This window comes from Euleptes europaea, chromosome 3 (genome assembly GCF_029931775.1).
Source record: "Euleptes europaea isolate rEulEur1 chromosome 3, rEulEur1.hap1, whole genome shotgun sequence".
NCBI classification, from domain to species: domain Eukaryota; kingdom Metazoa; phylum Chordata; class Lepidosauria; order Squamata; family Sphaerodactylidae; genus Euleptes; species Euleptes europaea.
The window spans coordinates 58,428,784-58,453,193 of NC_079314.1; the positions used below are offsets into that span (position 1 = coordinate 58,428,784).

Consider the following 24,410-nt stretch of genomic DNA (forward strand, 5'->3'; position numbering starts at 1 on the left):
TATTACTTTTATCTGTAACAGTATGTAATTTTGATTGATTTTTGTTACTTTTTCTTTCCCCCAATTTTATGTATGTATGTAATTTTTAAAACTTTTTAAAATCTTTATGTGATATCTTTACATGTGAGGCTAAACAAAAGAATTACTATTTTGATGTATTACTCTTTTGACTCTGGTTTAACTCTGAATAGCCTCCCCGCTCTTGTCACCTTCTTATGTGTGATTCCTGCCAATTTCTCACTTCTCTTTCCCATGGAAGAAAAAAAAACTTATTAATTATACTCAGGGTACATAGAAGGATTACTTTTCAAGCTACTTCCAAAACTTGAATGCAAATTCCTTTGTTTTTCGGCAATTGGAAATTGAGAGTGTCACCCTAATTTCACAGCACTGCATACTGCTGCGCTTCAAAGATCTCTTGATGTTACCCCCTTTCCACTCGCGATCCACCTAAGCATTTTTGACATTACTGCAAATTGATTTGTCTTCTCTGATTCCAAGAAGTTTCTTTTTGAAATGGCTGATAACTGATCATCTCTGAGTGCACCATCCAGCTTATCTCAGTAGGGATCATTCTGGATTGAAGTCAAACACCTGAAACCGAACAAGCTGATGCAGCTGCCTTTTCTCTTCATTGCCTTGCATCAGGTCCAGACAAAGCAATCTGTTGAAATGCTTTGAAGTGGTATCACATATTCTTCATGGAGGCTCCTTTAAGAAGCACAATGTTTCCATGGAATGTTAGCTGCACATTTTGAGGGTGCATGCATTCTCTGGGCACCAACATATTTTAGATGGCTTAAGTGCTTCAAATAGCAGTCAGCGCTCTGGTGCTGATTTCTGCTTTCTTTTTCAGACTGCCACTCTGTTCATCTCAATTTGACCAACCCTACCTTTCATTGGAATAGTGGTCAGAGTCTGTAATAAATTGGGTACCATACCAATAAAGGGCTTCAATGCTATGGGGAACATGTGCTCAATCACAGGACAACATTGCAATCATACAAATACAAAATCCAATAAAGAGATATAACAGTAAAGTGTGGAATATCTAACTAATTTTATGGTTCATTATTGATACTTTTATGGTCACTGCATTGAGAATTTTATTGTAATTTTGTTTCTGCTTTGTGAGCCATTCAAGCAGGTCCTTGAAGAAGAAGCACATACATTTGCCAACTCAATCTTTATATACTTTCCAACTTGAAAACATTATTGAGTGAAAGGGCAAACTTTTTAAAAACCATTTTAAATATTTGCCAGGGCCAGCAAATTTGTCATGGAGACTGGATTTAGCCTCTGGGCCACCCTGTGGCTATTCATGGGTCCAAAGGGGTTGGTCCCCAACTTTTTTAACCCTGTGGACACCTTGGAAATTCCAACACAGGGTGGTGGGCACAGCCACAAAATGGCTGTAGCAGGAGGCAGATGCACACACAGACACAGGAAGCCCAAATGCAAGTTACAAGAGGAGTAGGGTTGCTAGCTGCGAGTTGGGAAAATATCTGGAGATTTGCGAGGGCAGAGCCCGAGGAGGGCAGGGTTTGGGGATGGAAGGGACTTCAATGCCATAAAATCCAATTGCCAAAGCAGCCATTTTCTCCAGGGGAACTTATTTCCATCAGCTGGAGATCAGCTGTAATAGAGAGAGATCTCTAACCACCACCTGGAGGTTGGCAACCATAAAGAGGAGTAAGTTTAAAAATGCACTGAGAAAGAAGAGAAGGAGGGGAAAAAACACTATGGTGGGAGCTTGAGCTGAAACAATGTTACCTTAATGTGCATAGCCAATCAGATCTCCTGTGTGAAATCAGAAGCCTTGATGGTCATGCCCACTTTCCAAAAACACTTGGTGGACACCAGAAAAGGTGTTGGTGGATGCCATGGTGCTCATGGACACCTTAGTTGGGGATCCCTGGTCTAGAGTAATTCAAGTGAGATTTCTCAAATTCTTTAAGTGGGCACTCTTTGAGAACCAATGCAAACCCCTTCTGATCGGCAGCCAGACTCTTCAGAGGAGAAAGTGTATATGCATGCTAAATGCACAAAGACATAACAGGGACAATTGCTATGGAACACCACAAGATTGTTAAGAGGCTAATAGCTGCTGCATGGGTTCCTGATTTAGAGTGAGGTCACAGGATGAAGGAGGGGTTTATGCATTCTGACCATACATAGTTTTACCATTTAAATTAAGATGTCTGTTCTGTTATTAGGCATGTTCTCTTACCCCACATATATTTTTCTCTTTCCAGTACTAATAAGGACATTGGGGGTGGGGCACGGTTCAGTTACAGTCAGTGAAACAGGTGGACGTGGAAGGATGAAAGGTATTTCCCTCTCCTACAGTCTGGTTCTGACCTGATTTGGGGGCCTGCGGAGCAGCTACTAGCCACTGGGAAGATCCAGTGAAAGATCTCCAAGTGTCTTGTCTGTTTTGGCCCGAAGGGGACCACACACCCATTTTCAAAATGCCCCAAATCACTGTTTACTAGTTTTCATACTGGTTGATCGCACCAGTGCAGATAGGTTGCAGATATTTTAACTAACACATGTCAACTCAGGGACTCTTTGAATTATTCATCAAAACAAGCATTAACAATCACCTCATGAAAATGGCATCCACACTTCCCTTGCAAAAATTCCTTGTACCGTCCCATAGTAATAATGAAAGTGTCAACCACTTCGTAGCCATATTGTTTTGCCATCTTCAAAATAGCCTGGTTTTCATTCCACAAATGTTGTACTTCTGCCTGAAAATTAAATACAAAGAAGACAGATCATTTTCTTTAATTCACTGATTTACAGTTTTTGCCAAAACAAATTTATATTATTTCTGGATCAGTAAAAATATGAATAAATATATAAAAAAATTAGACCAGAGAATAAAATCCCCAAATTTTTATGGAATTTGGCATTTTTTTCAATGGTGGCTATTCTGGTACAATGATGTTGTACAGGCAGGATGGTGCTGCTGCAGTCATCTTGTTTGTGGGCTTCCTAGAGGCACCTGGTGGGCCACTGTGTGAACAGACTGCTGGACTTGATGGGCCTTTGTCTGACCCAGCAGGGCCTTTCTTATGTTCTTATGTCAGGGTACCCTGTTCTAATATGCTGTCCAGGGCTGATTTATCATGGATGGATTATACTCTAGTACAGTATCCTTTATCCAGATTGCTTGGGACCAGAAGTGCTCCATATTTCGGATCTTTCCGTATTTTGGAATATTTTGGAATTTTTGCATATACATAATGGGGATCTTGGGGATAGGACCCAAGTCTAAACTCGAAATTCATTTATGTTTTATATATGTTTTGTATATAGATTTATACACATAGGCTGAATGTAATTTTAAACAATATTTTTTAAAATATTTATTCAATAAAATAAACAACAAAAACATACAACAATCTTCAAAATTTAAAATACTGTAAGCTTAAAAATTTAACAGAATTTCTATATTACAACTTATTCCAATATCCTCATTCATACTACCACACCAAATACACGGTTTAGTCCTCTGTAAAATAACTAGACTATCATAGCTTTAAACAATATTTTTAATAATTTTGTGTACATTGGACCATTAATGGCACTGCTGAGGGCCTGTGAGTAACGCCTGCATGCCGGCTCAAAAGGCCCTGTTTTTGGATCAGTCCGGATATCAGATGTCCGAATAAGGGATACTCAACTTGTATATTACCATGTTCCTCCATTCCTATTGCATTTTTAAACAGTGGGTTTTTATTTTAATTTTTGAATTTTTGTTGAGTTTGTATTGTTATCTGCTTTGGGAATCAAACTGCTGTGGAGCAAAGAAGGAATAAAAACATACTAAATAATATTTGAGGGGCTCAGACAACCTAGGCTTGTGTTACTAAGTGAGTATATGTTCTTTCCTTGTTGACTCTTCATCTTCCTTCCTTCTATTAGTTATCTATTTGGAAGTTTATGTCCCACTTTCTCCCTAATGGGGATTCTAAGTGGCTTACAATATCATTCTCCTCTTGTCCATTTTATCCTGACAACAGTCTTGTGAGGTGGGTTAGTCTGAAAGAGAGTGACTTCCCAAGGGCATGGAGCAAGGTTCCATGGCAGTGGGTATATAAACCAGCATCTCCCAGATCCTACTATGACACTAACCACCACACCTCACTGGCTCTTGTCTCTTCTATGCTGAATTTTATATTGTAAGCTCCTTTGAGCAGAGGCATGTATTTTTGTTGTTACTATAAAGGTGCTATATACATACAATATTCTATTATATAAACATAAATTATACTTTTAATTTGGTGGTTAAAAGGAAAAACAGCAGGGCTAAAATTCTGCTAGGCTCACCAGGATTCAGCCCTGGCATTTCTTTTCAGTTCAAAGCTTAACTCTCAAGCAAGTGAAGGAAGAATGAATGAAAGAGTCCTGGGGTGGGGAATGAGTGCATTTCTCTTATTACTTAGTAATTCTGGAGAGCCTCAGAGAAATCAGGAGACAAGCTTCAGGTGACACGATGGTACCTCCAGAGACATTTAAGCTCCACCATCACCTTTTCTAGTCACTGAGTACCAGGAAACTATGCATGTGTGTGTCAGGTGTTAGACTCATCCTCACTGTTGAGGACCATTCCTTTGTACCCAAGGGCAAAGTGGGGAGACCAAGATAATAAGGAGGAATGTTAGTGGGCAACTTTAGCTTGTACAATGAGGAAAGTTGTCCAGGAGGGGGAAAACGTCCTATTGAGACTAGGGTTACCAGCTCTGGCTTGGGAAATAACTGGAGATTTTGGGGGCGGAGCCTTAGGAAGGCGGGGTTAGGGAAGGGGAGGTACTACAATGGTGTATAATGCCATAGAATCCATCTTCCAAAGTAGCCATTTTCTCCAGGTGAGCTGATCTGTATTGGCTGTTCAGTTGTAATCCCAGGAGATCTCCATCTGGTACCCGGAAACTGGCAGCCCTAGTGTTGACCTCTCATCAACACTATTATGACAAATGCTTCCATGATGGGCAGATTGCTGGGCAGCCCAGGATGCTTGAGGGATGGCAGAACAGGAACTGGGGAAAGCCACAAAGTGTGCCCAGTCTCCAGAGCAGCCAAAGCCTGGCAAAAGAGGATTTCCCCCCCCTGCTCCCTTCCTTGATAAAGGGAAGGAGGGATGGCTGACAGCAGAAAAACCTCTCTTGCTCATTCTGTGGTATCCAGCTGTGAGTAGACAATGAGCAGCTGTGGCTGAAGCCAGACCACGAGATCTCACTCAGAGCTCTCCCGATTATACAAAAAGGCACACTCCAAGCATACCAACATTGTGAAAGTTAGAAGCAGCTGCAGAGAAGACAAAACTTCAGTCTGTCAGCTAAGGTTCAGTTACAATCGGAATAAATGTCATTTCTCAACAGTCTCAAGTAATAATTACGACTCAAATTCAGAAGCTCAGTCCAGCACCCATTTCTGACCAAGTACTATGATTTAGAACCAGTTACACAAGAGATTAATCACTTCATCCCTAATTTTTGCCATAAGCACTGTTGTGTTTAGGATGGGGCCTACAATAGATCCTGACATTTATGTTGTACTGGCAAAGTGGAAGTATGCTTCATAGATCAGCACAATTCTTAGAGTAAAGATACCAACTAAAAAACCCCATTAAAGGCCTAAAAACATTTTCACAGTCAAAAAGTGTCTTACCAGTGACAAAGAATGCACTCCATCCACTGGCAGATGAAAGCCCATTCCCAGAGATTTTATCACTACCAGGATATTTGAGAGATTCGCTCTGTGGATAAGTATATTTTAGAATAAGCACATAGATAGACATAAAAATGACAAGACATTAACATATTAAAAATTGCTGCTAGCGCTATTGCATATGAGGTATGCAAAAAAAAAAAAAAACAACCTGTCAAGTTAAAGCTTACCGCTTGAGCACCTTTTGAATAATAGCCAAGTGATTGAAATTAAGCCACTGGACACCACCAACAACTAATACAGTTTGCCCTGTATTCTCGAGGGGCTGTGATCTGAAATAAAAGAGAAAGTAAAAGAGAAAGCAGAAACCCATTCTGCCTCAGAACAGAGGGAAACATTTTTAACAGCATTACATTATACTTTAGTCAACCATATCGGTCATTCTGGCCACCAAGGGCTGGCTGTGCATATTTTTCACTTTACATATGTATTAATTATTTTACTCATTTTAATGTCACAGATCTAATTAGATACATAAGATCACATGCTATGCCAATAAAACAGAAGACCATTGCCACAAGGCTATCTGCATTGTAGAGGCATTGGAGGGGCTTAGAGAATTATGGGGGTGGGGTGGGGCGGGAGAGGAACCACTGCACCTCTTTCTGTTTTGCTCCCTGTAGCAGCAATACCTAGAGAACATTTCTGAATGACAAATGTTAACGTGGAGAAGGAGAAAAAGACATGTACTAGATTGAAATTCTCCACACAGGCATAGAATGCTAGATTGAAATTCTTTACACAGGCATAGAATGCTGTAAGCCAAAAGGGAGTAACTACAACTCTGGGATGTAGTATTTCTTCATCTTCACATGACAGACCATTGACTTTGTATGAAATCACATAAGAAACTTTGAATCTTACACCAATTCCTTCCCACTGTTCTCTGATATAGGGCCATTGTATTACATGAAAAAGATCAGTAAGAAACACTGTTCTATAATGGTTAGATTGTTGAACTAGGCAGACCTGGGTTGAAACCCCTGTTTGCCATAAATTTTATTAGGAGAATTTGGGCCAGTCTTATAGTTGATCATGCCTTACAGGGATGCTGTGAGGATAAAATGGGGGAGGAGAGAACCATGGCTGTCACCTTAAGCTGCTTAGAGGCAGGTAGGATAAAAATGCAGTAAATAAACAAACCACTGTGAAAAATGCAAAAATATTGCAGCGATAGGAGTCCTACCATACCTGAGTAGCAACTGTTCTAGTGCTTCTTCAAATGTCGGTCTTTGGGTTCCACTGATCCAAAATTGGGGATAATATGAGTAACTAATAAATGTGTTTCTGTTATTTATATTATGATAAAACTTCATGTCATGAGCTTTTTGCCACTCTTGAAGGGTCTTGTTCACTCTTTCCATCAGGTAATACATCATCCCTCTATTAGTTGAATCACCAATGAAAAGAACCTTTAAAGGAAAAACCAGGCAGCTTTTAATTAATGTTAAAAACCTTGCCTATTGCCAAGTCCTGAGGTGGTTTAATATCTATGCATGATAATTTCATTGGGACAAAGTACATGTTAAATTTGGCATGTGATCTGCATGGGGACTTGAGGTCAGATGAGTTCCTCATGGAAGCTCAATTCTCAAACATGTGGGCCCCTGATTCAGACTGGGACCCCAACATGTGGGGACACATATTATTTTTGTGACCCAAAACAGCCCCAAAGGTGATATTTCCATGCTGGCTGTACATGTATTAAGGTGCTACATATGCAATGGCCCACAGGTTAAATAGCATCCCTTGGGACTGTTTTGGGTTGGGAAAATGACTCAGGGAGAAGGCACAAGCCTTTCTCCCTATACAACATCATCTAAGTCTGAATCAGGGACCTGCACACTTGAGAATGGAGTTCTCAAGGAGATCTTGCAGCTTGACTGTAAGTTCTCATGGTGGTCATGCATCAACTGTAACACGTGGTTTGGCCCTAGATATATAAACAGCTTACATCTAAGTGTTCTTGCTTAACTGGGTTGTGCACCTTGACCATATGTCATAAATAAATGATATTAACTTCTCCGGGTCTCTGTCACATGTAGCATAAATATGCACACCTACTTTCCAGGTATTTGCATTCCATTTCTAATTCGAGCAAAGCTAAATGTCCCTCGATGCATATCATTTGTGATCAGTGACTGTGCTTTGCTTGGTTTGAAACAACAGACTATGCCACTGAAGTGAAAGAAAAGTGTCTAAATTCAGTAAGTGTGATGCAGTGACATGTAAGACTCTGCAGTCGTACTGAACATGTACAACGATGGCATGGGTGGATTCATGTACACAGAAACTGCTGTAGCCACAAATGCTTAGTACATGGAGAATCAATCATCTATAGTTCTAGCCAAGTGGTTAAATCAACATTTACCACTCCTCTGTTTCCCCGGATTTCAGAATGGTTTGATAAAGAGAGTTGTAACACCAGGTTTCTGTGCATGGTCAGAGACTATTAACAGTTGCTTTTTCATGCAGTTTCAAGTACTGTACAAGATAATATTATTACTTTATAAGATTGTGTCTCCCTACATTCAGTAAATGCAGCAGGGATTTAGTGCTTCTCATTATAAATACTGACCATGAAACATCACTTCATGTCTGGAAAATGTGACTTGGTTGCAAAATTACAATGGCATTCACTTGCTTAGCCAGAACCCGTTGCTATAAATTAGCTATCATGAGGAAATTGAAACACCCTTAACTCCAAAAGACTCATGTAGGAAAAATAATGTAAGTTCTTGTTTTAACAGGTGAATTTTAAATTCTTTAGAAAATTGTATCTTCAACATTTTTCCTGTCCTTAATGATGAGAGGCATTTTAATACTCTATTAAAATGTAAATTGCTTTTTTAGAGGGATAAATAAAATGTATGCTTTGTCACCTTTCACTTCTACTGTAAATGTGTAATGATATATGCCCATTTATAAGGAAAACTACTTACCATTCAAGACCAGTTTCCCATTACAATTTTCTGAAAAATTGCCTTCTATAATAATTAAAGTGTTACGCTTCAGCAAAGTCACAGAACTATTACGGTAAAAGTTAATTAACCATAAAGTTATATGAGGTTTTGTCACGCAGATGTAAAACAAATCAAGCCACTTTTTATTTGGATTTCACATCTTTTCAATACAGTTAAACCCATGTCATTTCCCAAGTGGTTACCATCTAACAAGTGTAATATAACCTCCCTACAGTTTCCCTTAATAAAGAGTTCAAAGACAAATTGCTACATGAAACGAACTTAGTAAAAAAAACTTCCCAGCCAGAAATCTCCCTCATTCCCCACAGATGACTGATTAGCTTTGCTAACACACCATAAACCCAAATAGATCCACTTATAAAATGCTGTGGGGAATTTATTTCCCCCTTTTCATGTCTCAGCCAATCTGGATCTATTCTTCCACCTCAGGTGGTCTCAAATTAGTCCCCACGGAAATAACTCAGTTTAAGCACATTCTCACATGCATGAAAGTCAAAAAGCAGTTTGGATAAAGGTAGTTACAACTATTAGTGGGAAACAAAATGACAGTGAGCTGTTCCTGCAATCCTGAATACACTCCTTGGTTCCTACAAAACTTCATTTTTCATTCACTGGGAAGCTATTTTCTGTTGTGTGAGGTATAAACAGCTTAAATGGGTTTTGCCTGTTCTTTTCAGTATTATACTATACCTAATCTTATTTGAGAACAATTTTCAGTTCATTTTAGAGCAGTTTGGATGCGTTTGCTATGTCAGAATTGAAATTATATTAATAGAGAAATTTAGTTTAAAGAATAATATTGACTAGGATCAGATATATGCTGGGAACAAATCTTTTGATGCTGTTTCCCCCTTCCTAAGGACAAGATAAAATATGATGACAAAATCAACAAAAAGGTGCACAGCTTCTGCCTACTTTCAAATCTAGAATCCCACCAATATAACCAAATTGTTTAATTCTGTAGATTTATTATTTTTTCTTGTTTAAATGAAATCATTCCAGTCTCTACAGCTTCCTTGAAAAGGGGAAAATAAAGTCTGATAATCGCATAGAAGGGAATACCTATGTGTCGAGGAAAGGAGCGATCACAAAAAAGACTGATAGAAGACTATTTTATAGACAATATTTAATAATTTAGTTTAAATAATAATATTATTATTTACCAGGGCTTTCTGATATATACATAAGCAAGTGTTGTAGGCATCCATTCTACATTGCCATTCAACCTCGCTGAAGAAGAGGCAGGACAATGAGACTGTTCCCCATTGGCTCACCTGAGAGTGACTACTATTTGGCTCCTTCCAGAATTTTCTGTAATAATTCTATTATACAATATTTTGCTATATTATTAAAGAGTAGGTACTGACTCTGGGTTGGGAAATACCTGGAGATTTGGGGGTGGAGCCTGGGGACGGTATAGTTTGGGGGAGGGGAGGGAGCTCAGCAGGGATCCCCAACCTTTTTGAGCCTGTGGGCACTTTTGGAATTGTAACATAGTGTGGTGGGTGCAAAAGAGCTGCCCCAAAAGGTGGAGCTGGCCATAAAATGGTTGCCACAGCTTACCTTCAGTCACACAGTGAAGATCCTTTAAAGAGCCTTTAAAAATCTGCACAGCCAATCAAATCTCCAGTGGCCAATTAGAACCCTTGCTGGGCAAAAGCTCTGCCTGACTCTGCCCACTTTCAAAAAACACTTGGTGGTCACCAGGAAAGATGCCAGCAGGCGCCATGGTATCCATGGGCACCATGTTGGGGACCCCTGCCAAAGAGTGTATCTGCCAACGCTACTATTTTCTCCAGGGGAACTTATCTGTGTAGTCTGGAGGTCAACTGAAATTTCAGGAGAACTACAGGTCCCATCTGAAGGTTGGCAACTCTACTAAATACAAAAATTTGGTTATTTTTTCTCCTTTTGGCTTTTGCATCATGCCATAGACTGTAATCCTTGGATTTAAACTGAGTACCTTGCAGAAAGGCCAGTTCACACACACACACACACACACACATATATGGAAAGCGACTGAAAGAGAAGGAAGGAGAGGCATATATCTTTATATCAGTTGTTTATACCAGCACACTTGTTTCAGTTGTTCATTAACTAGATAGACTTGGTCCTAAGTGTATTTTGTTATGGGGATCAGGTAGAGCAAACATTTTCTAATGTTTTCTTACTTACTTCTGGAAATTCGTATCACCAGAAATTGTAACTGAGCCACAGACCTCTGAAATTGTTAGACAGTCACACCATGCCTATTAAGAAGAAATGTGTTTCCAAGCAACCATCTTAGACTTTTCACTATCAGAAAACTCAGCCTAGTGAGGTCCGCCTGAGACCTGCACAAGAATGTGAAAGAAGAGTTGGTAAGATTAGTGGGCAGAAGCATTGCCATGCATTAGGTATACAGCAAAAGAAACAGAGTGCATGCAAAGTTTGTTTTAAGCTGTCACAGACAGAGACATACTTCATATGAAACACATTACAACCAGTATGTAGATGCAACATGGACCCATTTTATCCTGATATTAGAATGCTGTCACTTGAAAAGCTGTTTACAGTGGGCAGGGCAGGCACAGAAAGTACCATCAAAAGTTGGTAGGGCTGGTACATTCTGTGCTTACCATGGTGACTACTGGGAACAGGGAATTAGGGTTCAATTCCAGAAAGGGAGCCTGAGAAATGGCTACCACATTGGTGACTCTACACAACAGTGGGCAGGGCTACAGTTAAATGGTGCAAAATAAAAACACTGCCTGAGAGCTTCCAGAGTTTTTCTGCAAGCGGAAGGATGTCCACTAATGGATTGCAACCTTCTTGCCTCCTCCCTCCCATGGCCGCCAGAAATGCCCCCTGAAATCTTTTTCCTGGGGAAAATGCAGGTACCCAGGATTGGGATGGGGCATTTTGGGCTGCTGCAGAAGGTGGGAGGTAAGAAAGTAGCCCTGTATGAGTAGATATCGTTTTGCCCAGGGAAAATTCCAGTAGATTTAATAATCTCTGGTGAAGATACTATTCTAATATATCACTAAGATATAGCAAATATAGGCGTACATACATATACATGCAAAATAAATTCAAGATGATTCCTTGAATGCAGAGATAAACTAGTTTCCTGTTAACATATGTATTTTATACATACGTACCTTTTTGCTTTCCAGACACTGCTGGAGTTCTGGTTTGTTAATGAAAGGATATTGACAATTGTGAGGCTGCCATATTATTTGCCTCCAGTCACAGGTTCTGTTGTCGGAACAACTAAGACAAGGGACAATCCATTGTCCTGGAAAACAAATCACCACCATGTTTTTTTGTTTTCATTTGGATATTAATTAGTCACATATGGATTTGTTGTGAACATGAGGAACAAGGAGATATTCATGGGTACAGAAAGCAAGGGTATGAAGATGTCCTCCTTGGGAAGAAATTTGCTTATACACAAGAACCATATACCATGTTTGGCACATAGGAGTATTCTCTTCCCCCCCAAACAGGAAGGTTATATTTAACAACACTGGACAATGTTCCTTGGTGTAGTATAGAGAAAAAATAAAAGCTCTGAAAGGCCAGTTCATACATAACACATATATCACATGATGGCTGCAGCCTAAATTGGTAACTGTTGTGAATTAATTGCAGATCAAATGCCACATGCAGAATGTTCATAACAATTTACATTGTCTGAGATTCAGAAACAATGACAGTTCATACACTTTACTGAGAAGTAAGTGATGACTTAAAATCAAGCAGTGATGATTAAAATCAAGCAGTCGACACAGTGCTTGAACTGGAGACACCTGGGGGGTCCCAACCACCTAACTCTTGTGAAGTTTTAGCTCCAGAAAGGCCATGGTTCAAGCTCTTTAATTTCATCCTTACAGACCACAACCACTGCAGGTGAGAACCCATGACCCAAGGCATGGTTCTTGCCTCAAAAGAAGAGATGGAAAGAGCTTTACAACCGGCTGTTGTACAGTGATGGGAAGCGCGGCAGTCCTACCTACCAGCAGACCAAAGTATTTATTGCCCAAGAGTGTTGCAATACTCCTTAGACAGCAAAGAACATACGGTGTTCTGTAGCAGCAGAGTTGGGGTGTGGCTTATAAGGACTAGTGGAAAATTGAGGTGCCCGTGGGTGAGACACATGGATTTAATTAAAGCTCTTTTATTTTACCTGAGGGTTCTTCAAGAGACTAGAGTTTTGCCACTACAGTAGCCAAAGGCTGAAAACAAACAAAAAAAGCTGGAGAGACCCTTCTCCTTCCTATATATGATTTTGCCTGTCTCAGCCTGACACCTAGTAAGGGCAGGGGCTTCTCCAGAACATTAAAGGCTCTCTCACCAGGCACTCATCTGCCCATATGTGTGGCTTTGTACCACACTACTCTTTATTTCACATGTTTACTTTTCTAGGTATTGATGGATCTTTTACCCAGTTACAAGTATACTGAGTTCATGGGTAGAAGAGATTATCTAAACTTAATAAATGCAATATTTAAAGCATAGTTATATGTGCCATTTTCATTTATGTTGTGAATAAACACACAGAATAGTTTTGACCTAATCTTGTCACATCTTAAGAATCAGGGTGATTGTGATGGCTAATCTTTTTTTTTTTTTTTACTTAACACAGGTCCTTGCAGCAGATTCAAGAATCTCCATTCTAGTTGGCATAGAAAACAGGTAGAAAATGTATCAGGCACAAACAGGTAGAAAATGTATCAGGCACAAACCTTGTGTGTCCCCTGCTTCACATGTTTTCAACCGTGGCTGTGAAATGGCTGACAGGTATTCGGCAGACAGAGGTTGCAACCCACAGGATTCCTCGGGATGAATCAGTGACCCACAATCCTTATTTAAAATATGAACATGAGGTTGATTAATATGCAGCAGTTATTCAGTCACACAGAAAGTATCTTGGACAACATGGGAAGCTTGAAAAGGAGAAGGGGACAGGAAAGTTGTTTCATGTTGTTGTTTTCTGGTTCTTGCTGTCTTGCATCCATTTGTTGGCAACTTAGAGCACAACTCGATTAAATGTTAGAGCTCTATGATTAGCTCAGCCATCTTATTACATTTTTTTACGCAGCAGCCATGGAGGAAGGGAAGGGTCACCTTTGGACTGGGACTGTGGTGATGGTCAGTTTAAAACACCTTTCTGCCTTTTTCCTGATTAAAGTCAAGCAGCACCTAGTGATGCTGTTTTCCTGCATGTTTTCCCCTGCTGTGGCAAATAACACTTCCATCAGAAAAGGACATGGAAGGGAAGAAACTTTAATGAGACAGGAGACCCAGTCACAGATATCCAACATTTCATCTAGTTTGGTCTTGAATCATAACCAAAATGAAATGTGGTTGTCGCCTAAATTGGCCTTAAAACAATTTTCTGTCAAGGTCCATTCTGTTTATCCAGTCATAATGCTGTTGCTTAGGTCCATTGTCAATAGACCGATTATAAAACAAAGACAATCTTTCCTTGGGGTTTACAAATTCCTTCTCAAAGGCCATTTATGCTTGGTTATTCATTGTGCAATCCCTGCGAAATTGCCCTGGGTCTTTTTTTTTGAGTCCTTCATAATTTCCCCATCCTTCAGGGGTCACCGCACAGCCATCCCACACCAGTTCCACAGTTTCAGGAACCTCTTTTATCATGAGTTTAAAGTTTGCCTCGATCCCATGAATACTCTCTGTTTTGGGGTTTCTCTTTCCCCACCCATTCTCACTTGTCCTGCCCTCATCCAAAACCTCCCAGAGAAGTCATTGTTTCAGGTAGTGTAAAGACCTCGGGAAAGGGGTTGGCTTCCACCCCCCCCCCACACACACACATAGGGGTCCTTTCTGGTCAGTTGCAGCAGTGTGTTAACATCTCTGGATGTTAACATCTCCAGAACAAAGATGAACAAATGAAAGAATCCCGCTGCTGGGCTGGTAAGGCAGTGTGAGGCGGCCGTTGGGCTGCAAATCTCTGGTGGGGAGCAGCAGCACTTTGGGGTTTTTTTGTTTTTGTTTCACTTTACTGTTTTAATGATATATCACTTAATTTATTAGTATTTTAGTGTTTTATCGATATATCATTAAAACAGCAAAATAAAACAAACAAACAAAAAACCCAAAATGCTGCAGCTCCCTGCTGGGGAGTTCCATCCCCATGGCCACTGCCACAGCCTGTTCCCCCCTCCCAGTATCCATGGAGCTGATAATGGGTGCTGGGTGACTGCTGCCGCGGCTTGCAAACTACCGGTGGTCGGTGCTCCTTGACAGCCAATTAAAAAGAGTATCATAAACCGGAGGGAGGGATTCTGATGGTCTGCATTTTCACTGGGCTTCTTCATTGATCTAATTACACCTGGGATTTCTTTGGGAAATAAACTTCCACACATAGGGCTTTTAAGATTCAGGGAAGAAAACTGTGCATCTGCAGACGTTTATGCTTCAAAGCATAGATGGCCAAAATAAAGAAAGCAGTCAAAGCAGTCAAACCTTTGGAAAGGTGATCCAACATTTCCCCAAGACAAAAGGAACAATTATAATGACTTCCTAAGCAGAACTTTATTATGCAGACAGATTTGAGAGGGCAGGGAGGATTCCAAGATTTTCACCTGTTTGAAACAGAATGCTCATGGAACAGAATAACTAAAATATGTTATGTTGCAATATAACACTCATAAGGCTTTTAATCTATACTCTTCCAGTTGGGATTTGGCCCAGTGAAATTTTGTTCTCTGTCTTTTCAGAATTATATGGATAGGAGAATGCTACAGTGTGGTGGAGGACAGGGGACTAAATTGTTATGTTTCTGTGGAAGACTGAGCCCATAATTCCAACAGTGTTACTGACACCAGTTGTATCATCAAAAGGCTTCTACCGTGCAGCATAACAATTTGCATAAGGCTTCGCAGGAAAATCCCAAATTCCTGAACAAACTGCAACTGCTGTCAACAAAGTGCCAAAAAATAACTGAGCAGAGATGTTCTTCTTCATTTTGTAGTGAACAGTATAGGCATTTACGTAATGTGCAATAATCTTTGCTTTCAACTGTATTCTGGGCCAACACCACTATTAAGAGTGTATTTGTGAAAATATCCTCAATTTGTTTACAAAATAAATGAAATCATTTTTTAAATAATATCTGAGTCCCAAACTCCTGTGGAGGATGAATGCGGAAAGTATGCAGTACACAAGGGAGGACCAGTGTTTTATGATCAAAGACAGTTTTAATATTGCCTTGTAAAATGGATTGGCCAAAGGTCAGCCACTCACATTTACTTTAGCTCCACATAAGATTTTATTAACAGCGTGTGGATTTGTCAAGTTCCTTAAAGGTTCTTGCGGTGCTGCCATAACCCTAGTGCTTTATCCAAAGATGAAAGTTGACAAAACTTCACAGAAGTATCAGTCACTCTAAGGATGAGACTCAAATAAAGGATATTTCTTCCTTTGGGCCAATCATTAAGGAACTTTTCAGATGGCTGGACTGATTTCAAAAGAAATTGAACTTGACATATGCATTTCAAGTCATAGTGGAAAAAAATTGCCTCAGTAAACTTGGCACTGTTTGGATAATTGCACAACATGCTCGATTTGGTACTAAAATGTGCATCTACGTAACTGGAAGGATTAGGATTTATGCTTACTTAGTCATGCTGGGACTGGTTCTGAAGACTAAACAAACAGGACTAGCCCTGTTTCAGTGCCCCCTCTTCCCCAGTTTATGTTATAAAGCACTGAGGTCAGGATGGATTAATGTGGGAGATACAAAAAGGAAACTATCAAGTCTCAAGAGCATATTCAAGTGTGGTTCCCACTGGATTATGGCAACTGATTTTAGTAGGACCCTAAGGAGTAATTAAAAGAACTTTGATTTCACTGTGTAGGAATTTGGGTTAAAAAAGAGTTACTCTTATTTCTGGTAGCCTTTATGAAGGGAAGAATTTAGGGAAGGAAGGGAGCTCAGGAGGATCATGATGCCATACACTCCACCCTCCAAAGCTGCCATTTTCTCCTGGGGAATTGATATCTGTAGTCTGGAGATCAGCTGTAATTCTGGGAGTAATCTGGTCCTTGCCTGGAGGCTGGCAACCCTGATTCTAGTCTCAATGTAATGGGGCCCAGGCAATATCACTCTCTGTCTCTTCACCAAGGTTTCCAAGCCAGCCTGGCATGCTAGTTACAGCTAAAGATTAGAGGAATGTTATTACTACTTGTGCTCTTGAAGTGTAAATGTACAACCCTATCTCACTTAATCAAGGACAGAATGAAATTACCAAATATTTCACTGAAACATCTGCAACTAATTGTATTTTTAGTAGAAAAAAGGGATCGGCATTGCTCATGAAGTCATTTCAGTGTCTTTATTTAGTCAATCTCTGTTTCGTACATAGCCCAAGTACGATGAAAAGTGATTAAAAGGCCCATGAAAATTATACTAATAAAATTAGTCAGAGTGAGCTCATAAAAGAGCAAAATGGTATCACATCACAAGGAAATAAATTATGAGCAGATGGATTAGCTCCACTCTATCAAAATGATTAATGTAATGTAGCAAATGAGAAGCAAATGCCACTGCAGTCAGCAAGATGGCTCTTATTCTGTTCCTTTTGGCATTGTGGTACCTCAGAGCTTGTTTGAATGAATATGTGTTCCAATCACATTTTGGATTTTTCATAATTATCTCACAAATCTCCATCCAAAGACAAGCAGAATGATATACATTCCAAAATTGTGAGGACAGTTAAGCTGTACTGCTGTTTGCACCCTTTTTAAGGGGAAACAAAATCAAAACAGATATGAGCCCCAGCAACACAAAAGGTGAGAACATGGCATAAAGAAATAAAAGAAAAATAAGTATTAAAAGTAGCACATTTTTGAAAGGATAAGGTATTGTTGAGTAGATGCGGCAGGTGGTAGCCTAGCTGGTTGTGGCCAAGGTGTCTTCTAAATATTTTCCATGGTTAAGATGCTACCAATTTTCCATATTTGCACATTCTTGACAATTCATAATAACTTTGATTATTGTAACCTTTGGACAATCCAGGGCCAAATTACAACTTTCTTTTCTGGGAAAAAACAACACAGGAAACCCTGAGGTGCTTCAGTAAGCAACAAGCCAAGTTGCAGGACAACTTGATGCATGGCCACTCAAACTAGGTTTAGAGAGAAAAAAGCCACTGCAGTTTAGAATAAGCTGGAAAAGGGTCCTATGCTATGAATATTTAACAGGCATTTTGTTTTTAGTTTTGTGGTCCGCAGTACACAATAGTAAGCAGTAAACAAGTATGCAAAATGAGGAGATAAGCATAATATAAATTAGAACATTTGATTGATTGAATTGGAAAACGTGTATGCCGCCTCTCCAAAGTCCTGTTCACAGCAGCTCATAAGGTTAAAAAAAACCAACACAATAAAAATAATAAAAAACAGACGTATCCACAAAACAGCATCTTATGCTTTTTGCAGTGTGCTTTAGTCCTAAACTGCAGAGGACCTCATAGGATGAGTTCTTGGCAGAACAAGTTATCTTTGATCCCACTTCATATCAGTGCAAAGCCAGCCATAGAAGCTGAATGCTGCTGCTAACACCTTGGTGATTCCCTTGTTGGGAATCAAGCAGGAGTTTACTGTTTATTAGATCATTCTGATTAATTATATTTGTATCTTTGATTGTACATTTTTATTTATTTATTAATAAGAACATAAGAAAGGCCATGCTGGATCAGACCAAGGTCCATCAAGTCCAGCAGTCTGTTCACACAGTGACCAACCAGGTGCCTCTAGGAAGCCCACCAACAAGACAACTGCAGCAGCATCCTGCCTGTGTTTCATAGCACCTAATATAATAGGCATGCTCCTCTGATCCTGGAGAGAATAGGCATGCATCATGACTAGTATCCATTGTTACTAGTAGCCATGAATAGCCCTCTCCTCCATGAACATGTCCACTCCCCTCTTAAAGCTTTCCAAGTTGGCAGCCATCACCACATCCTGGGGCAGGGAGTTCCACAATTTAACTATGCATTGTGTAAAGAAATATTTCCTTTTATCTGTTTTGAATCTGTCACCCTCCAGCTTCAGCAGATGACCCCACGTTCTAGTATTATGGGAGAGGGAGAAAAACTTCTCCCTGTCCGTAAATGCATAATTTTATAGACCTCTATCATGTTTCCCCTTAACCACCTTCTTTCCAAGCTAAACAGCCCTAAGTGTTTTAACCGCTCCTCATAGGGCAGTTGCTCTAGACCCCTGATCATTTTGGTTGCTCTTTTCTGCACCTTCTTAGGCTCTGCAATATCCTTTTATGTGTGGTGACCAGTAGACAGTAGTCTCACCACAGATTTGTACAAGGACAGTATGATAGCAGCAGTTTTATTCTCTATTCCTCGTCTAATTATGGCCAGCATAGAATTTGCCTTTTTCACATTAGCTGCACACTGGGTTGACATCTTCATCGAGCTATCCATTACCACTCCAAGATCCCTTTCTTGGTCTGTCGCTGCCAGCACAGATCCCATCAGTGTATATGTGAAGTTGGGATTTTTTGCCCCAATATGCATCACTTGACTCTTGCATATTCATTTATACATTGCTGTTGCTTACCATACTTCAACAGACTGTAGCAACTTGGTGGTAGCAATCTGCACTGCAATGACTTCAAACCCCTTTTAAAAATTCTGGTGGCTATGCCTTTGTGTTAAAATGGTCACCAGTGCTCTACAGTTTGCTTAGCCAGTAGGTTACAGCATCTCATTATGAACCATCCTAATTCTATGTTTGGGGAAATGCTTGATGCATGACAACCACATATTATAAAAGAAATGTGTTGCTTTGGTGAGCTCCTGTACAACCCATTCAATGGATATTTGGGTTACTCCTCTGGGGATGTTAGCATCTGGAACATTTCCTTTGAACTAAATATGTTCCGCTCAAACAGAGGAAGCACATACAACACTGAAAACATGAATGGGATCAGGCTGCTCTGAAGTTGTTCTCCCACACAATGCCACAAACCCAATTATGATCCAGCCCTTCATGCAAAGGTGGAGGTTACATATGTGTTGAGGGAATAATACTAATGAAAACCGTACTTGACTCATTAGTCAACAGCAGGCATTTCCCTTTGTTCATGTTTACAGTCTGCACTCAAATATGCTCTGAACAGATCCAAACCAGAGGGCTTTGATGTTTTTAATTTCATTAATATCATAAAAGAAAGCAAAGTCTGATACTATCCACAGTGGCGGTATATGAAAAACCTGATTGCACAGTATTAAGCCATATGTTTCATTTTCCCATTTGGGAAAATTAATAAGTCACATGTAAATAGCTGGTTGGTGAGAGCACACATGCTTGTGCTGGAGGCATAAGTAAGCTTCAGCCCATGGTATTCAAGGCTTACAGTACAACCCAAAGCAGAGTTATACCCATCTAAGGCAACTGAATGCAATGGTGAAGAGTTATTAAATCAAAAGAGTTTCCATCTAGACATTAGGAAGAATTTTCTAACAGAGCATTTCCTCAGTGGAACAGGCTTCCTCGGGAGGTGGTAAGCTCTCCTTCCATGGAGGTTTTTAAGCAGAGACTAGATGGCCATCTGTCAGCAATGCTGATTCTATGACCTTAGGCAGATGATGAGAGGGAGGGCATCTTGGCCATCTTCTGGGCATGGAGTAAGGGGTCACTGGGTGTGTGTGGGGGAGGTAGTTGTGAATTTCCTGCATTGTGCGGGGGGTTGGACTAGATGACCCTGGTGGTCCCTTCCAACTCTATGATTCTATGGTTCTATGATCCCCAGGTTTGAGGAAAGTGAATTTCCAGGATAAGTGTCTGGTATGCACTGTGTTGGTGTTGCCTTCCAAAGAATGGATGTATTGGAGTCTGCGTGCGTGCGTAAAGTGCCGTCAAGTCGCAGCTGACTTATGGCGCCCCCTTTTGAGGGGGGGTTCATGGCAAGAGACTAACAGGTGGTTTGCCAGTGCCTTCTTCTGCACAGCAAGCCTGGTATTCCTTGGTGGTCTCCCATCCAAATACTAACCAGGGCTGACCCTGCTTAGTTTCCGAGACCTGACGAGATCAGGCTAGCCTGGGCCACCCAGGTCAGGGCATTGGAGTCTAAGAGGTGCAAATGTCACTGTAACACACAATAATAAGGCAGAATCATTATTGCTGTACTGCAAAGTGATACATCCGTAAATGTTACTGCATGGAAGTTGGCAACCCTACATATCTCAGAGGTTGGGTTGTAAAGTGGAAGGAAGCCTTGTGTTTGTAGACGTGCTGAAGAACTCCAGCTCTGGGGCAGGGAAACGTTTTGGTGGGAAAGGGAGAAAGTGGAACCGGCTTCCTCGGGAGGTGGTAGGCTCTCCTTCCCTGGAGGTTTTTAAGAAGAGGTTAGATGGCCATCTGTCAGCAATGCTGATTCTACGACCTTAAGCAGATCATGAGAGGGAGGACATCTGGGCATGGAGTAGGGTCACTGGGGGTGTGGGGGGGAGTAGTGAATTTCCTGCATTGTGCAGGGGGTTGGAGTAGATGACCCTGGTGGTCCCTTCCAACTCTATGATTCTATGAAAGACATTTACTTAAAACTATCAAACTCTTAAAACTACAAAAATCAGCCTTTAAAATATAAAGAAAATCCAGAATTTAATAACATCTGTTTTGTATGGAGAAGGTCCCAGGCTTAATCCCAGGCATCTTTGGCTAAAAGGATCAGGTATTGGTGGTGGAAAGTGCCATCAAGTCCCAGCTGACTTATAGCAACCCCATAGAGTTTTCAAAGCAAGAGATGAACAGAGGTGATTTGTCATTGTCTGCTCAGTGTAGCAACCCTGGGCCTCTTTGGTTAAGAACATAAGAACATCAGAAAAGCCATGCTGGATCAGACCAAGGCCCATCAAATCTAGCATAAATCTAATATATTCGGCATGTTCCTCTGATCATGGTTGACTCTCATCTAAGAGCCAACCAGAGCCAATTCTGCTTAGCTTCCAAGATCTGATGAGATCAGGCTAGCCTGGGCCATCTGCGTCACGTTGTAAAAGGTAAAAGGATCCGATATTAGGGGATGTGAAAGACCTAAAGACCCCGGAAAACAGTTGCCAATCAGAGCAGAGAATACTAAACTTTATAACTATGGTCTAACTCAGTCAATATAAGGCAGATTCTTGGGCTGATTTGAGATTTTTTGTGGTGCCAGAGCTGACAATATGAAGAATTGGAGTAAGTCTTGGTTAAGCAAGCTCAAAGTTATAGATGAGCTTCCCCAGTGCTTGGTTAAACTAATGATGTTTCAGGGAATTAAAATATTTTGTTCAATGAAAAGCAGCCTCAGTAGTCTGTGAAGTCAATGGAGATACTGTGGTGTTTTGTCAGGTGTTTTGATGAACCGATGGACATTTAGAAAGTGGGGGGAAAGCACCTGGTAGGAAAAGCATCTAGGAGGACAATTTGTGCAGTTCATTTCCCTGAGCTTTGTATTGGAAAAGTTCACAGCAGTTTGTGCCCTTTATTACTAGATCGAATACCAGATATCTCCTCCTGTACCAACCATTTCATCAAGCCATTCCATTCATGGTGTACGTGGTTACCACAATCTTTGGAATAAGAGCATTTTCCTTCAAAGATTATAAGCCATCTCAAGTGCTTCCATCTCAAGGTTATTTAAAGATAAAAGCATTAAAGATAAAAGCATTTCCCCCCAATCATATGTTCGTGCGCGGCTGCCCAAGACTACCATCTGACCTACATGCAGAACAGCTTTGCATAAATATACCTCTGTTAATGACCTCTGGCTCAATATTGTGTTTGGTTAACAAAGAAGAAGCTCTGATTGTTGTATACTGTGATCCAAACAGTCAAAGTATCTTGCAATAACAACTTTTAAAGAGTCTCATTCCCCATTTTAAGAAAAAGAAATCAAACCTGGGCAAAAATCAGTGAAATTCTAAGGGTAACTCAATGGACTGTCATATTTAGTTTGTCTTAACAAAGGTACAGGGTTATCGCATTGTGTGGATTATCAAAAGAGGCGCTCTAATAAATTAGGCCCTTGTGATAATATCAGTGCTTTTCTCTTCTTGGTAAAAAGCACCAACAAAAGTACTAAGTCAAATGGCTTGAGTTAACCGATTCCTTACATTTGATCAAGCTGACCTCACTGCATTTTCCCTTTATATTGTGATAAAGGTAAAGGTAAAAGTCCCCTGTGCAATCACCGGGTCATTCCTGACCCATGGGGTGACGTCACATCCCGACGTTTACTAGGCAGACTTTGTTTACGGGGTGGTTTGCCAGTGCCTTCCCCAGTCATCTTCCCTTTACCCCCAGCAAGCCGGATATTCATTTTACCGACCTCGGAAGGATGGAAGGCTGAGTCAACCTTGAGCCGGCTACCTAAAACCCACTTCTGCTGGGATCGAACTCAGGTCGTGAGCAGAGCTTGGACTGCAGTACTGCAGCTTACCACTCTGCGCCACGGGGATGTTTAAAGCCTTGCTGGATGGGTTCACGTTTTGCTTGCCACTCTCGAGCATAGAGCCAATTCTTGTTGATTAATTCAGGATTTCATGAGCAGCTCAGCAGGGTATGGTTGTGTATTCAAAAGTACAGTGCAGTGCAATGGCAGCATTCCGTGCACGCATATTCTCACACAGTTTGATGGGAGTCCTACTCCCCCCTCACACATACAAAGTCTGGCAGTCACTGCATGCCTCTCAGCAGTGAATTATTTAAATAAAGTGGGAAGAAACCAGTCAGCCAGTAACTGAAAAGAAACACTGTGGGGTTTTTTTTTTTAAGTCTTACTGTTTGGTAGATTGTCTAAGTGTGTGTTATTAAAATCATTTTGCACTTGCTCATTTTTGCACTGTTTTAAGGGAGCCACAGCCCCAGTCCCCCCATCACAGCTGAAGTGGTGTCGACCACCCATGGGGGAGTGTCACACCCATGGCGGCATCCGAATCTCTGTGTGCTACTGTTATGTCATGTACAGGATCTCCCCAGCTCTTCCCACTACTGGGGAATGCACATACAAGGGGGAGGAAAGCTGTGGTCCATGCACGCTCCACCCTGCGGATATGGAACCTCTTACGTAGTTCAGACCCAACACTGACTCAGCCTTGAACTCTTTACAGCAGAGTACCAGCAGAAACAGATGTACTATCTGGGTCTTGTATCTTCTGCATAACATAAAGCACATTGGTGCACAGCCAGGCGAGCACTACATGAATTTCTCCATGTACAGTGCCATGCTTCACAAATCAAACTAGATGCTGAAAGTGAGGCTGTGCAACAAAACCAATGAACAAGTGTGATACTCTATGCAAGATTCCCATGTCCTGACACAAGACCAGCTGTATTTCAAAGGGGGGGGGGAAATCACAGGGATTGAAATATCCCTGGCCCAAGTCACCAAGGCAACTGTTGCAGATTTTCTCAGTGCCCCACTCTTCTCGCTTTCTCTCCTGTGGAAACTGATTTATTTCACTAGTAAGACATACAGCCCGCAAGAAGGAAAACATTTCCATGTGGCAAATGCCTGCTTCTAGAAGGATAAAATTTATCGCCATTGTGACAATAATTAACTTTTAAGTCTCAACAAGGAAAAGGTGCTGCCCAAACCATTTCAAGTATAATTTCTCCCTGCTGTATTAATCCTAATTTTCAGGCATTCAACTGCATTAAGCAGACTGGGGGGGG

At 40.7% G+C, this 24,410-nt stretch overlaps 1 protein-coding gene across 1 annotated transcript in view; it reads right to left on the reverse strand.

Annotated features, from left to right (window-relative positions):
- The window catches only part of CPED1 (cadherin like and PC-esterase domain containing 1), a 105,751-nt gene that overhangs the window by 1,676 nt on the left and 79,665 nt on the right, over positions 1 to 24,410 (reverse strand). Inside the window, exons 16-21 of the mRNA XM_056846691.1 lie at positions 13,451 to 13,568; positions 11,864 to 12,000; positions 6,931 to 7,151; positions 5,910 to 6,011; positions 5,680 to 5,767; positions 2,607 to 2,753 (exon numbers count right to left, since the gene is read on the reverse strand). Coding sequence (XP_056702669.1) covers positions 2,607 to 2,753; positions 5,680 to 5,767; positions 5,910 to 6,011; positions 6,931 to 7,151; positions 11,864 to 12,000; positions 13,451 to 13,568 — 813 coding nt within the window. The remainder of the gene's footprint in view (positions 1 to 2,606; positions 2,754 to 5,679; positions 5,768 to 5,909; positions 6,012 to 6,930; positions 7,152 to 11,863; positions 12,001 to 13,450; positions 13,569 to 24,410) is intronic.